General features: G+C 43.1%; 2 protein-coding genes across 4 annotated transcripts in view; both read right to left on the bottom strand.

Annotated features, from left to right (window-relative positions):
- Nucleotides 1-173: 173 nt before the first annotated feature.
- On the bottom strand, nucleotides 174-3,352 carry elp6 (elongator acetyltransferase complex subunit 6). Its single transcript, XM_029504991.1, has 7 exons — nucleotides 3,091-3,352; nucleotides 2,870-2,948; nucleotides 2,719-2,789; nucleotides 2,289-2,413; nucleotides 1,808-2,018; nucleotides 1,509-1,670; nucleotides 174-1,011 (listed from the first exon to the last, which is right to left on the bottom strand). Exons 1-7 carry the CDS (start codon nucleotides 3,142-3,144, stop codon nucleotides 886-888), a joined length of 828 nt encoding a protein of 275 aa, XP_029360851.1. The 5' UTR covers nucleotides 3,145-3,352; the 3' UTR covers nucleotides 174-885.
- Nucleotides 3,353-11,540: 8,188 nt separating this feature from the next.
- Nucleotides 11,541-13,914, bottom strand: part of cspg5a (chondroitin sulfate proteoglycan 5a) — a 28,812-nt gene continuing 26,438 nt past the window's right edge. For all 3 annotated transcript variants that reach the window (XM_029504795.1, XM_029504794.1, XM_029504793.1), the window contains one exon: nucleotides 11,541-12,612. In XM_029504795.1, coding sequence (XP_029360655.1) covers nucleotides 12,445-12,612 — 168 coding nt within the window. In that variant the 3' untranslated portion in view covers nucleotides 11,541-12,444. The remainder of the gene's footprint in view (nucleotides 12,613-13,914) is intronic.

The raw sequence follows: 13,914 nt of genomic DNA on the forward strand, positions 1-13,914 counted from the left end.
ATTATGTTATTAACGTGTAAGTTTATGGATTTTAATCAGAACAAACAGAATAAAACTGCTCATTTCCCTGGACTGTTAGGAGGAGTCACCCAGCTCTGTGATAACCTCTCATTCACCTCAGAGGAATCTTTTACTGTCAATGTACACACAACAGAATTAATTACACTCTGACATACACATTTATATATATACAGGCCCCTAAACACACACAGGGGACCCATATTAAGCAAACGTGGAGAGGTTCCAGAGCGAAGGTGTACCTGGAGGTGGATCCATCCACCAGTCCACATTCCAGATTTCGTTGTCGCTGAGATGTGAACCGGTGACCCTCTGGTCATGTGCAATAATTGTCTTGTGTCTTTTGTGACGTGTTTCATAATGCATCTTCAGTTGTGGCTCTGGTGTCTGTACAATGATAATAAAGACCTGTTTTATCTCTTCAACTTATGAACAACATATGTTGTGTTTACATACAATTAGCGAATGAATCAGTGCAGATGGACAGAAACAGTAAATATTACTGTGTTATCCTAAAATCGGTTTTTGGGAATAGTGCTGCATTACAATCTGTAATCAGATTGGGATAAATTACTAAATTCTCTGTAATATTACAGCAGAGTATCAAAATGTCATCACACAAATACTGATTCATCCACTTCTTTTATTTGAATGACCAGCTCTCAGCTGAGGGCATCACTTCGCCCTCCACACAGCCTGGAGACCAGCCGGAGTCACTGACACCGACACCAAACCTGAAGCTTGGCTACAGGCATGTAAATTTGTCTGCCTCACCAACTGCTTGGGCAGCTCACCAGCAAATATTTGTTTGGTCTGGTGGCATCAAAACATGACAGTCTTTTGTCCAAAAGTACAGTAAGGTAGTAGCTAGAGAACAGCGCTGGATGTCCCTCGAGCAAAGAAGGAAGCTCCTTTATCGTTGACCTTGTACTGGAAGAGTTTTCTCTGTGTGTTCTGCGCATCACCTTGTCTCCTCCTCCAACACACCTCCACCTGAAAACAGAGGAATTTACAATAGAATTTCATTGTGTTATGTACATGTAGCAATTTTTATACCCTGTGCCGTGTGTGTTGATTTTATTAAAGGAACTGCCCCCCCACCAAATCTGTCGTAGGGTACAGCAAAACTCTCAAAAGCGAATCATTTCCAGCTTTTCAAATGTTACTTTTCAGTCTTCTTTTCATCTTCTTCTATAGTAAACAGATTCAGTTTGAAATGTGAGCTAAACTTGGTTCAAAAAATAAAAAACATATTATGGATTTGAGAAATAATCACCCTATTTGAAAAAGTGCTGCAAAACTTTAAACTGAAATGGTTTTAGTTCCAGACTTGTGAATTTGAAACATAAATCAAATACAGGTGAAATATAGATAATACACTAGATAGACTAAAACATTAACTGAAAAAATACTTTCCAGTCAGTCTCAGTCTCATTCTACAATATTTATATACTGTTGCACACTATAACACTATAGGAACACACACACACCTGTCCGTGTATGTCCCTGCAGTAGCCAGTTGGGAGACCCTGAACATGAAGAGTGAGACTACACCGATGGGTCAGGCCTCTCAGGAGCCGCTCTGAGCCTTCATCATCTCCATCATCCACCTCTTCTTCCTCACTGCAGCGAACCAGCATCACCATGTTACCCTGCAGCCAAAGTCAAAGGGACACACTTTTTTTTGTTAAACTCTGTCAATGGTTCAACAATAAACAATGTGTTAGTGCGCTAAGCCATTCCAACTTTGCATGGTTTAAACCCAGCAGCTGATAACAAATACACAAACCTGTAACTGGGAGCAGACTGTCGCGTGGCAGTAGTGGCTGAAGTCAAGCACTGCCCCAGTGCTCACCCCCAGGCTCAGCAGCACACTGAGGTCATCCACCATCAGCACCGGGGGTCCCCATTCCTCCGCCCCTCCCTCTCCACCACCACCAGAGCTGCTCACGCTTGTCCGAATGAACTCGTACAAATGTCGAAGGCTGACTGTCGGATCCCTGGAGACAGAGAAATGTGGGAGATGGAGATAATGAGAAACTGGTAACAAGCTGTCAGACGGTTGACTGATTTGTTGATGCCTCTGAGTTTGGATTAATTTGATTATTGCTTTTATCTTTCTTTATAGTACTCTCTATTGAGTCAGTTTTTATGTTATTTGCTATTTTTTAGAATAAACTGTTTTTATGTTTTAACTAACTAAATGTGACAATGTAAAGATCATTGAAACCGCACTGTATCATAACAAAGAAAAGTGATCTTTTTTGTACCTGAGGAAGTCCATGGCTTGACTTTCTGTGCTGGTTTCTTGAGGAATCAGAAATGACAATGACTCTGTCAGTCCTTCCAGGAATATCAGCTGACCTTTCTCCTTCGCTTGTGCGAGACTTACACCCTAGGAACACACAACACACACACACAAATTCCCTCAAATGAAAAGTATATGAAAAGTAGTTTCTGCCACCATTCAATGGTTGATAAGCGAAAATAAAGATATTATTTGACTGAATGTGGTGCAAACAATTGAAGTGATTCAAAACAATATTTCTTTTTGTCTGCAGAATTAGGAACATCCCACAGAACTGCAGTGACAATATAACCTTAAGATGAGAAACCCTGGTAGTACTGGGGGAGAAAATATGAAGTAATTGTGAAGGTAGACGGATTATTGAAACAACTCTGGGTCCAGTGAAGACTCACCAGTCTCTGGCTCACTGCATTGTAGTGACTGAAGGACTGAACCAGGCCCAGGAAACACACTCTGCATCGGGCTAAATAAAGAAAACACACCGGTCAGTGACGTGTTCCTCCTGTGGTGACGACACTGACAGGTGACACAGGTGATGCTCACCTCGCAGGTAAAAAGACAGAAAGTGGTGGATGAGGAATGAGGCATCACTCTGTCTGTCTGACACCAGGATGAATTCCCCCTGTGGATCCAAACATTACAGGCGTGATCAGAAAAAGAGGCTGCTAACCCGCGTTAGCACACACAACAGGAAGCAGCACATATTATGTTAGCATGGAGCCCACAGCAGGATTTGGTGACTTTTATTAAAATGATATTATTACCTGAGTGAAACTGTCCGGAGTGGAGCTTAGGATGCTGTTCAGCTCAGTATACATAGCTAACCTAGCTAACACACGCTAGCCTGCTTTAGACCTCACGGGCAGCAAGCTTTTGTTGTTGTTGTTGTTGTTAGTGAAAGTTTTTGGATTGTAAATAAACATGTGTAACAGAAACATAAAATCCCACTTTAATCGCTGATTCGGCAGCTTTTACATCAGTTAGCTGCTGAGCTAACGCCAGGGAACATGCTACAAACGAAGAGGGAAAAGCGAAGAAGAACACTCACTCTGCGCTTACTTCCTGCTTCCGGTTACAGAGCAGCTGCAGCTAGCTCCGTTAGCCGTTAGCGTTGTTTCCGGTTGGTGACGCTCCAGAAGAATTTGTGTGAATTTTTATATTATATTTCAGGACAAAATAACAGTTTTTTTTTTTAAAGCAACCAACAAAAAAGAGATCAGTGATTTAACCGTCTCCATGGCAACGAGTGCAGTCGCGTCTCCATAGACGATCTTTGATTTCTTCTTCGTCGTTTCCGCCCTCGTTGAGTTCCCAGCAGCGCCTCCTGCAGGTGAGGCTGCGGCACAGCGGCAGTTTCCATTCAAATAGTTCAATTAATTATAATTAATTAACATTTAATTTGTGTCAAATGTAAAATAAAAACATATGAATAGTGGAGGGGTTTTTATGGGGGGGTTAACGTTTAACAGCACTAACAATGTTGAATAAAGTCTTCTGGTGGTTGATCCATTGAAATGGATATTATCATTTATTTTTTATAATCACCCACATTTTTCCATTTTTATTTTCATCGTTTCATGTAACGAGTCATGTCTCAGCCAGTTCATGTTCCTTTCCTGTCAAAGGTCTTGATAAATTATCTAATATGGTGACGTAACAAAGCGGAAAATCTCATCTTTGAATCTATCTGTCTATTGTTAGCACAGGAGCATCTGCAGATCAAAATTTTAAATGCAGGATGTTTCTGCACCACAATTTCTTTTACCTGCTTCAAACTAAGATAAAAATCTATATTACACTCTGCTTTCTTCAGTCTAGATGTGCTCATAGTCCAAATTTTTTAAACTGAATAAAGGAATATTTTCCAGACGGTTGTTAACCATCAATATTAGTTGTTAAATTAAGCAAAAAAGAACAAACTTACAGGAAATAGTGATTAAACTCAAAGCAGAGTTTTGGTTCCTGATTTTCTGTTCCAGTGAACAAATGTTCATAATCAGGTAAAGCTGCAAATTAAACATATGTTTTGTTTTTATTCATCGAGCGTATGAGGCAGAATATTTGGCTCTGTCTGCAGTGGAATCAGACACATCTTGGGCCAAGGCCAGTGCCTCAGACGCAGCCATGCAGATGCCTGTTGTCATATAAACACTCAGATCATTCCCGACACCGTGTGTGTGTTTGAGATGCACAAACCCTGCATGGAATCTAATGTGGTCGAATGCAGTCTGCTTCATGTACGTCATCCATCTTGCACACACGGTTCACACTGACACAGTAAAATGGGAGATAAAGCAGGACCATCAGATCATGTCTGGAATCAGCAGATGGCAGTGTGTCGCTCCCAAACACAGTCAATCTGCATTTTACTCCAACATGTTGAACATTACCTCCATATTGCACTTCTTCCTCAAGGTCCCAGACAAAGGAGCTGGCCCAGAGAAGCTCAGGTCCCACTTTGGAACCTGATTACATCCCGTCTCTGCTGTCTCTGCTGCAGTTGTTTTCAAACCTCACGTTTACTCTTTTCTGTCAGCCTTCTGGATTTGTGTCTGTTTTAGAGAGTCAGTCATCTGTTAGTTGCTTTAAATTCCACTAACCTGGAGCGCAGTAAAAGTAAAGTTAGATTCAGAATTCTATTAAAATTTTATTTATTTATTTATTTATCTGATCACATGTGGCCTTTTGAACAAGCTGCATATGTTATCATGTCATCATCAAGAAACCGTGATGGGAGAACGGGGAGTGAACTGTTAGCGCTCTGTGGCGCCACGTCAGTTTGTCCGTCAGCCATCTTGGTTTATTGAGACCAGAAGAAACCGTACATGGAGATTTTCCTCTAAATGGGAGCATCATTTAAAATAATGGACATCATCAAAGTAGAGAGTGAGACAATAAACTCATCAGGAAAACATTTACTGAGCTAATAAATCAGGGACATTTTCATCTTCCAGGTTAGGATACATACTTTGCTCCACGTTGTTTTCTTCGATGTTCACAACCATCAGCACCATGAAGAATCAGGTCAGGGGCAAAGACCTGCTAAATGTGGAGCAGAACCCCTGAACTCTAAAAATACATCAATGAAGTATCGCGTCATTTATATTCCGCACATGCACTTCACTATGATTTTACGCTGCTGAGTCACACGCCATCGGCTTGATGGCCGTACAAACACCGTGTCACGTGACAGGAGTAAAACAGAGCAATCCATTGGGAGCTCATTGACTCGGCATTTGGCAAACTGCCGGCCCATTTTGGTGTAACTGCTGGCACAGATATATAAATAAAGCAGCGTGCTCCGGCCTCTGTGGACGCTGTACCCAAAAGTTCACAGGGTTCGAGTCCTATTGTCACAACACAGGATGATGCAATGATGTTACAAATGCATTAAAAGGGGACTTTATTTTCTAGACATACAACATGTAAGAAGTTTTAAAAGAATAAACTTTTTTTGTTGTTTTTTACAGTTTTTATGTGAACATCTGTAAACTCCTTCAACATTGGTTAGATAATTGCCATACAAATGAATCAGGTGTGTAATTTTTAGGATTATTCTGTTAATAATCTAAAGAAGTTTACTGCTGCCATGAAAAAAAAGATGATAAATATTATTATTCACATGTGGGCTCAGAATAGCAACAACAAATGAAGTTAAACTGAGAAGAATCACCGTTAGTTTTCAGTTTAACAGCTAATTTGGTATTTACTTTATCAGACACATTTTCTAATATTTCTTATTTTCTTTATATTTTCCCGTTGATGGCATTCGCTGATGTTTAGGAAGGCAGAATTTTTCGCTGGAGGAAGCTGATGGTCGTCCTCAACAAAACAGAAGTAAGCATCAATCTCCTGTGAGTCACGTTTCACGTCCACGACGAACGCTTTCGATTCCTCCGACCTGTTTCGGCCTGAGACACATTCGGTGAACTTTGGGTGAGTGTGAGGTTCCCTGAATTAGAGCTTCGGCTGACAACGACGAACCGTAGACGTACATTCACAGAACCATTTCCAAGATGGTTGTCGGGACAGTGAGGTGTATCGGGGGGCAGGGGCTGTTGGTCAGGGGGTGTGGGGGCTCAGAGTCCACAGCTCCGGCTGCTGAAGCCCGTTCATCATGGAGGCGGGAAGCGAGCGGGTGCTGCTGGGGCTGCAGATGGAGCACGGGGGAGAAGGCGGGTAATTGTCGTCCTCCCAGCGCAGGACTCGGTCCTTGGCTCTGCCGGGGCCGTTAGGAGTCTTAGCTCGGGGCCCGTTGGGGGTTCGGGGTTTGGCTTTGGGCACCCTGTAGAGATAGATGTCGTAGTGGGCTAAAGGGCTTTTGGAAGGCTTCAACTTGGGCTTCTTGGCGAGGTGGAGCTCCAAGTCGATGGTCACCTTTCAACGCAGGAAGAGACCGGTTATCAACACAAAGACAAGGAAGCCAACAGAAACAGGAAGAAACACACAAACAAATCATCATCAGAGCGAGTTCCTGTTGTGCCGTCATAACACACAACTACGGCCTTCTGTCGTCGGGTGTCCAGACACATTTCAGAAAATGCTCCATAATCACACGATGGTCAGATGAGGACGAGACAGTTTGGCTTCTCTGTGACATCACATTCAGACCTGCCAGTTTGTCTCACCAAAATAAAGCTCAGGCCTTTTGGCTCAGGAACCTCAACAAGGCGACGAACACGTGACGTGCTGGATGTGTTCTGATTGGACCTGGACCTGGACTCTGGGTCTGAACAGTGAAGCTTTAAACCTTCATTCAGACTCTGCTGGTTGTAGAAAGAAGTCAGAGTGAACTGAAGTGTGGGGGGTTAATCTGCTGTATAACCGGTAATGCATTGCCAGATTTCCATCAGAAAAGAAGCCAAAGGGTCGTTCTGATCGGCAGCATTCCTCAGAGCCTCATTAGTAAACTAGACGGTGCCAGAGTGATTCATTTAGACCCCCGACCCCCCCACGCTGCTCTACTCTTTCCTTTAGGTTTCAATCCCTTCTTTTCAGGCTGCTTTGTAAAGCACACTGTGCGCTCATGTGTGTGCATGTAGATATAATTTAAGTGCCGCTGTGCAGTTTTTCTTCGAGTGAGTACATATGTGCATTTGTTGTGTGTGTGTGTGTGTAAATTATGTGTTCATCCATGCATGTGTGTCTCTCCATACATGAATTCATGTGTGTGCTCGTGTGTGTGCCTGCGTCGGCCAATCGGGACGGCCCCTTCAGGATCCTAACACCATCATTCCACCGCACCGCAGCCAATCACAGGCCGCTGATGAATCCCAAGTCCCAGCAGGTTTGACTTGGAACAGCAGAGACAGAAAAAAAAGCCAGAAAATCTTCACATGTTGTCTGTTTTCAGTATTTTTGAGCCTGAGTGCCCTCCGCTGGACCCCGGAGAGGTTTTCCTCCTCCGCTGTGAGCTGCTCAGACAACAGGACTGCTAAACTAGGACAAATTTAAAGTAACTCAGCGACTGTGAAACACTCATCTGAGGTTTTTGTGGTTTACTGCTCGTGCTTTCTACGTCAGCTGCGCCACCAAACTCCTGAGGGGAAAGCTTTTACTCCGACAAAATCTGTCCTTTGCTGTTATTTGAATCTAAATCCATTTGTACATAAATGTTGGCACGTCATCATCACGTTATGGGCAGCTGTCAACCCTCCATGATGTCACCTGTCAGTCTGGGAGTTGCTGGTTTCAAGCCTCCAGTTTGTCATTTTGCCAGCAGCCATCTTGTTTTTTTGAGACCAGAAAAAAATAAAGACACATTTTGAAATTTTCCCTCATCATCTAAAAAATGAGCTTCATGTTGTATTTCAGACTGAAACATTATACTCATTTTCCCATAGACTTCAATACTTTGACTTCTTTACAAATGGTCAGAAAGAGAAAGCTGAGCGAGCTCAGACTGAAACACAACTGTTTTAGTCTGCTGGTGCAAAAGTATGAAACTGAAGTGCGAGTAATACTGTGGTAGGTGTGTGTGTCTTTTTTGTGTGCACAGATGTTAGGAGACAACTGAAAGTGACAGCTGGACGGCTGTGTGGGCGAGGATTAGGGTCGACAGTGACCTCCGACCTGCAGCGGCGTTTTAATGCTCTGATATTCTACAGTTCATCTACTCAACGGCAGCAAGAGTCACTTAATCCACCTCATCCATCCACCCGCCTCTTTCTGTGTGTGTGTGTGTGTGTGTGAGACTGCAGATGAGGTCACTGAGTTTGGATTTCGAAAACGGCGGCATCAGAACAAGTTTCCATGGCAACGACGCTCTCCCTGTCTGAAGATGCGGCAGAAAAGTGTGATAGAGACAGAGAGGCATGAAGTGAGAGTGTTACAAAGGTCAGGCTACGGATATCTCACACACACACACACACACACACACACACACACACACACACAGGTGGTTAATTTGCCCTTTTAACTGATGTGACAAATAAAGATCAAGCGTTTTCTTGGAGGCGTCAGACGTCGCTCTCGCCGTCAAACTGAAATTCCTGTTCTTTTAATAATTTAATAATTATTATCTGACCTTTGACCTCGTTATCTAACAGCGTGTAAAACTACATTTGCATATTACCTAATATCACAGTGGAAAAAATATTTGTAAGTTCTGAGCCAAAGTGATTTATTTACCATCGTTTCATACTGAAGTATTTTATTAATGTAGAAAAAAATTTAATTTATTGCTGCTATATAAATAGACATGTAATTATGAATACACAATTACATGAATATTATCAATAAATTATATAAAATATACAATTGTAATTTAATGAAGAATAATTTATTATAATTATTTTAGTTGCTCTAGTAAATAAAGTTTCCTTTTCTCACAGTTGAACAGAGAAATCATGAAATAAGAATTCAGTTTGAGTGATTTTCTTATAGAATAATGAGAAAAATGTGTTTCCTGGCTGACTGATTAAACTGCCTCCCCCACGCTCCTTCAGTCGCCTCTAATGCGATGCCCACTTGTTGCCATGACGTCGGCTGGTACTTCTGGCTTTGCTTCATGCGACCGTCCTTTGCTGCGTATGTGTGTCTGAGTGTGTGCTGACGTCCACAAGTGTGATAATCGCTGCTGCTGTTTTTGTAGCTCACCAAATCCTGTTTGTTACTCTGGATTTTTAAAAAGTCCTTTCTTCTACCTTTCAGGGGTGGAGGTGTTGGGGGGTGAAACGCTCCCTCGCCCCCACCCGCTCTTTATTTATTCAAAGAAAGAGAAGGGCACCCAGACCTTCCCCCACCCGTCAGCGGCCCTCCTTCCTGGGAAGGATCCCCCACAATGCCGCTGTTTAACCCGCCGCCTTCTCAGGATCCAAAGGAGATGCCCAACAAAGGGCCGGCGGCGGTGTGGCCTCATCTGAGCCCCATTCAGGCCTGTTCATCACACGGCTGAGAGTGTGTGTCTGTGTGTGCCGTGTTGTACTTCCCTCCTTGTGGGAACCCATTTGAGCTTCGTCCTTATGAAGGCCCACAAAAAGGGCTCAGAGAATTAGAGCTGTGGAAACCGGGAATGCAGACTTAACTGTAAATTTAAACCTGACCTGGATTTGGATTTTTGACTCGCCTTCGAATAAATCCAGACTTTTCTCAAATATCTTCAAACATCTATCGAGCTAATCTGTGACGCCTCCACAGAACAGGACTGACCAGCTGACCTGGACTCATGTCAGAGGACTTTAGACTCGCCTGAGACTCGATTATTCATTCAGAATTCTGGATTTAGCTCAAAGGCCTGATTTACTCAAGACAAAACTTGAATGTGTCCAAATCTTGGGATCAGTCTTTGCTCTAAATATCTGTTTGGACAGTTACTTGAATCACTCAAGAAAAGACCTGAACGTGTCCAAGTCTTAAGATTGGACTTGTGCTTTAGTCTCAAATAACTTGGAATGTAACATAAATTAATTTAGCTCGACTCCAAAGTTAAACGACGACTTGAGACTTGAGCAAAGACGACTCTTGAAAAATTAAAATTGGGGTTTGAATTAGTTTTGAACCACTTGAACTCATCACGACTGACCTGAAGGTGAACTCCCAAGTCAACACTTGATTTTGCCCCAGAAAGCTTTTTAAAAAAAAAAAAAAAAAAAAAAAAAAAAAAACTGCCCCGGTTTGGAGTTAACAAGTTTGCAAGTTAATGCAATACCAGTTTGGGTCTTCACAAGTGTGGAGGTAAAAATGTGCATCAGAGAGGAAGAGTGGGAGTGAGCATGGGAAGCTGACAGATGCTTTGTGCGCATATGAATGTAAGTGTGTGTGTGTGTTTGTGTGTGTGTGTGCGATCTTTTGTGCCTGTTGAGCCTGAATGGAACAAAACGCTGCTCAGAGCGGAGCTGCAGTGTGTGTGTGTGTGTGTGTGTGTGTGTGTGTGAGCTGGATGTAAATATGAGCTCTCCACGATGTGTTTGTGTCGTCCCCTCTGAGGATGTTTGCAGCTAAACTTTGTGTCGTTGTGTGTCTCTGTAAGCGGCATTCATGTGTATTCATGCGCAGGTGTGTGTCCAGTTGGAAGGGGAAGGGTGTTCCTTTATGCTCAGCTTCCAGGCCACCGTACAGTCCGGCCCGGTTACCTTCTGGATGTATGACGGCTGAAATCCTCCGGTGGTGACCGTCGTCTTTATGGGCCGAAACACAAAAATCATCCAAATCTTTGACTTTTGGCCGCCGCCGACTTTCAAAGTTGAAGTTGAAAATGTTATTTTAGTTTTAGACCCATTTTTATCACTTCTTACCAAATATTCTTGAAGCTGCAGATTATTTATTTTAAGATCAGCGTAAACTAACGTCTGTTTGTTTTTGTCTGAGTTTGATCAGCAGTGATGTCACCAACTGTTGCCACAGTAACTGCGGGGCCATTTTCTGACCTCACACAAACCGGGCCCTTCGTCATGGGAAGTCAAGAAGAGTCAATTATCTCCATGGCAACAGAGCCAGGTCCATCTGCAGATGAAGGCCATTAGACGCGGCTGAAAGCTCCGGGGAAAATGGATCCAGGTGAAGGACGCAGCGAAAAACTAAGCCCGATTGCATTTGTGCGTTTTTTTGTGTGTCAGCAGGGAGCCACATGTGTGACAAGGATTTATGAAGCTGCATTCAAAGCCATGCAGAGCATTAGAGTTCGAGGTGAAGGGGTGGGGGGACAGGGGGTATGGGGGGGGGTGACGCTGAGGAAAACACCGGATCCACAGAGGTTCATGTTAAAAAGGTTTATTTCAACAACTGTCTGAATCTTATTTGTTTGTTTTTCTGTTCGAAGTCCCAGAAAAGTACAAAAAAAAAAGAAAACATAAAAAAACAAGTACATCAGAGGATTAGAAATCACATCAATGAAAACCAAGACACATCGTGTTTCTGCTTTTTAAATCAATCCAAGCAGTTTTTTCCCAATATTTATACATACTCACTGGATTAGTCAGACAAACATCAAAACCTCTCAGTAGCTTTAAATTCACGTTTTTCTTTTCTGTTTTCTTTTAGTTTTTTGTTTTTTTGTACAATGACGTTTTACGTACGTTTTAAACTTCTGTATGATTTTCTTTCTTTTTACAAAATACACCAATGCAGGCAGGGGAAGGTGTGTGTGTGTGTGTGTGTTTACATATAAATGTGTTTTCATCTTTTCACTGTGTGTATGTTCACTATGTGTGTGTGTGTGCAGGTAAGAGATAAGGGAGAGTGACAGCAACGCAGCAACGAGGGGGCAGGTTTTGGGGGAGTGAGTGGATGTCAGAAGGGGGCGGGGCGGTTCGAGGCGGCAGCGGGGGGCGGGGTCTCAGCTTGGGCAGTGGCGGCGGTTGGTGGTGTAAGTTTTTTTTTTTCTTTTTTTGTTTTCCTCTTTTTTTGCGGCGGCCTGAGCCGCTTGGTGGCAGTGTCGCCGTGTCAGAGACGGTTGCAGACTGTTGATTGGTTGGCTGGTATGTTGACAGGCTGGTTGGTTGGTTGGTTGGTTGGTCGGTTGGTCGCGCTCGGCAGCGGGTTGGTTGGTTGGTTGGAGAGCAGGGAGGGGATTGGTTGGTTGGGGTCGGGGAGGTGGGGGATCCCATTGCCGGCGCGCCTTGTGGGTTTCTTTGTGGTGTTGTTGTCGGGTTGCTGGAGTGTTGTGTTGTTTTTGTTTTTCACATCATGTTGTTCTGCAGTGAGTTTACCTCCGAGGAGTTGTCCTCGCCCAGGACTTTGTGGTTCTCGTGTTTGGGGGTCAGGGAGTTGTGGATGTTGAGGGAGTCGTCCTCTTTGGGCGAGGCCTTCACCGGGTCCTCCAGCTTGTTCTGGGAGTTAGGATCGTCCTGCCCGGGGGGGGGGGGTGAAAAAAATAATGTTAGAACCACAACGACACACGTCAGCTTTATCATTCAGTCGTCACTTCGACTTTTAAAAATGGATTTTATCTCCTCGGAGCCAAATTCTGACCAAACCACAAAGACTGAAGCTCCTCAGAGACAAAGTTCATCTTCACTGAAATCGGAGACAAAGACGTCTCCAAAATTCAGGGTCAGTTCAGGAAGTAGTGTCCTTTATGTGGGAATTTGTGTTGTTGCTAACATTAATTTCAGCCGGGCCCGGGAATCAAACTTCCAGACTCTTATGATTGAACAGTATACGATGCTGTCGCCTATCGGGGGTTATTATCTTCACACCTCTGAATCCACTGAATATATGAAGTTTATAACATAGTCAAGACATTCGCACTAAAATCTGTAGAATAACACTGAGGATTGATGGAGGAGACTAAAATTAGTTTTTCCATGAAATTGGTTTCATTTGGAATCTGTAGCATAAATTTCCATAACGTTACCACGATATTTCCCTTCGTTTCCAACGTCCAGTGTTTCAGATTAACCCAAACTGAGTCTGTAAAAAGTGATTTGAATTCAGCAGAATTGTTCAGTCTCTGAAAAACTCTCCCATTTACATGCAAGGCGAAAGATTTCACTTTAAAGAACCAAACCAGCAGACTTTTAGCTCCATAACTACAAATCTTTACAATTTCTTTTTTTTTTTCATCAAATTTCTTTCCGCTCATTTCTGTTTAACGTAAAAAAAAAAAAATGTTGTATCGTCCGTTACAGTGAAGATCAGTAAGAGGCAGCTGATAGATTTTCAAAAGGCACACAAATGAATAGAAACTAATGAACGTTTTCCTGGTTTATCTCCATAAAGTACTTTAGATCTGAAGCAAAAGAGCTAAAATATGTCAAATAAAGACATTTAAAAAAACTGGATTGATCCTTTAGAGTCTGCTCGGCATCATCCTGCTCACTGTTTGACTGCAGTCATGCTCGGCTGGCATGTTGTGTTTGGTTGAGGAGACAATGAGGTGAACTGCATGAGCGATGCTTCCCCCCCCCCCAACCCCCCACACACCTTCAGGCCAACCCAGGAAGCACATGCACATGCAACCCCCCCCCAAAAAAGATAGCTGCTCATTAGTCGCTCATGCAGAATGTCACATCTCCTCCAACGTTTTTGTCCCAAATCGAAACAAAAAAAGAACACAAATGAGCGCTCCATCTGTGTGTACCACCGTCACACCTGCCAACACAAACTCGTTTATTCAATGTGGACTTCATTCAGCTCGGGGGGGGGGA

This window comes from Echeneis naucrates, chromosome 6, assembly GCF_900963305.1.
Source record: "Echeneis naucrates chromosome 6, fEcheNa1.1, whole genome shotgun sequence".
In the NCBI taxonomy this organism is placed as follows: Eukaryota; Metazoa; Chordata; class Actinopteri; order Carangiformes; family Echeneidae; genus Echeneis; species Echeneis naucrates.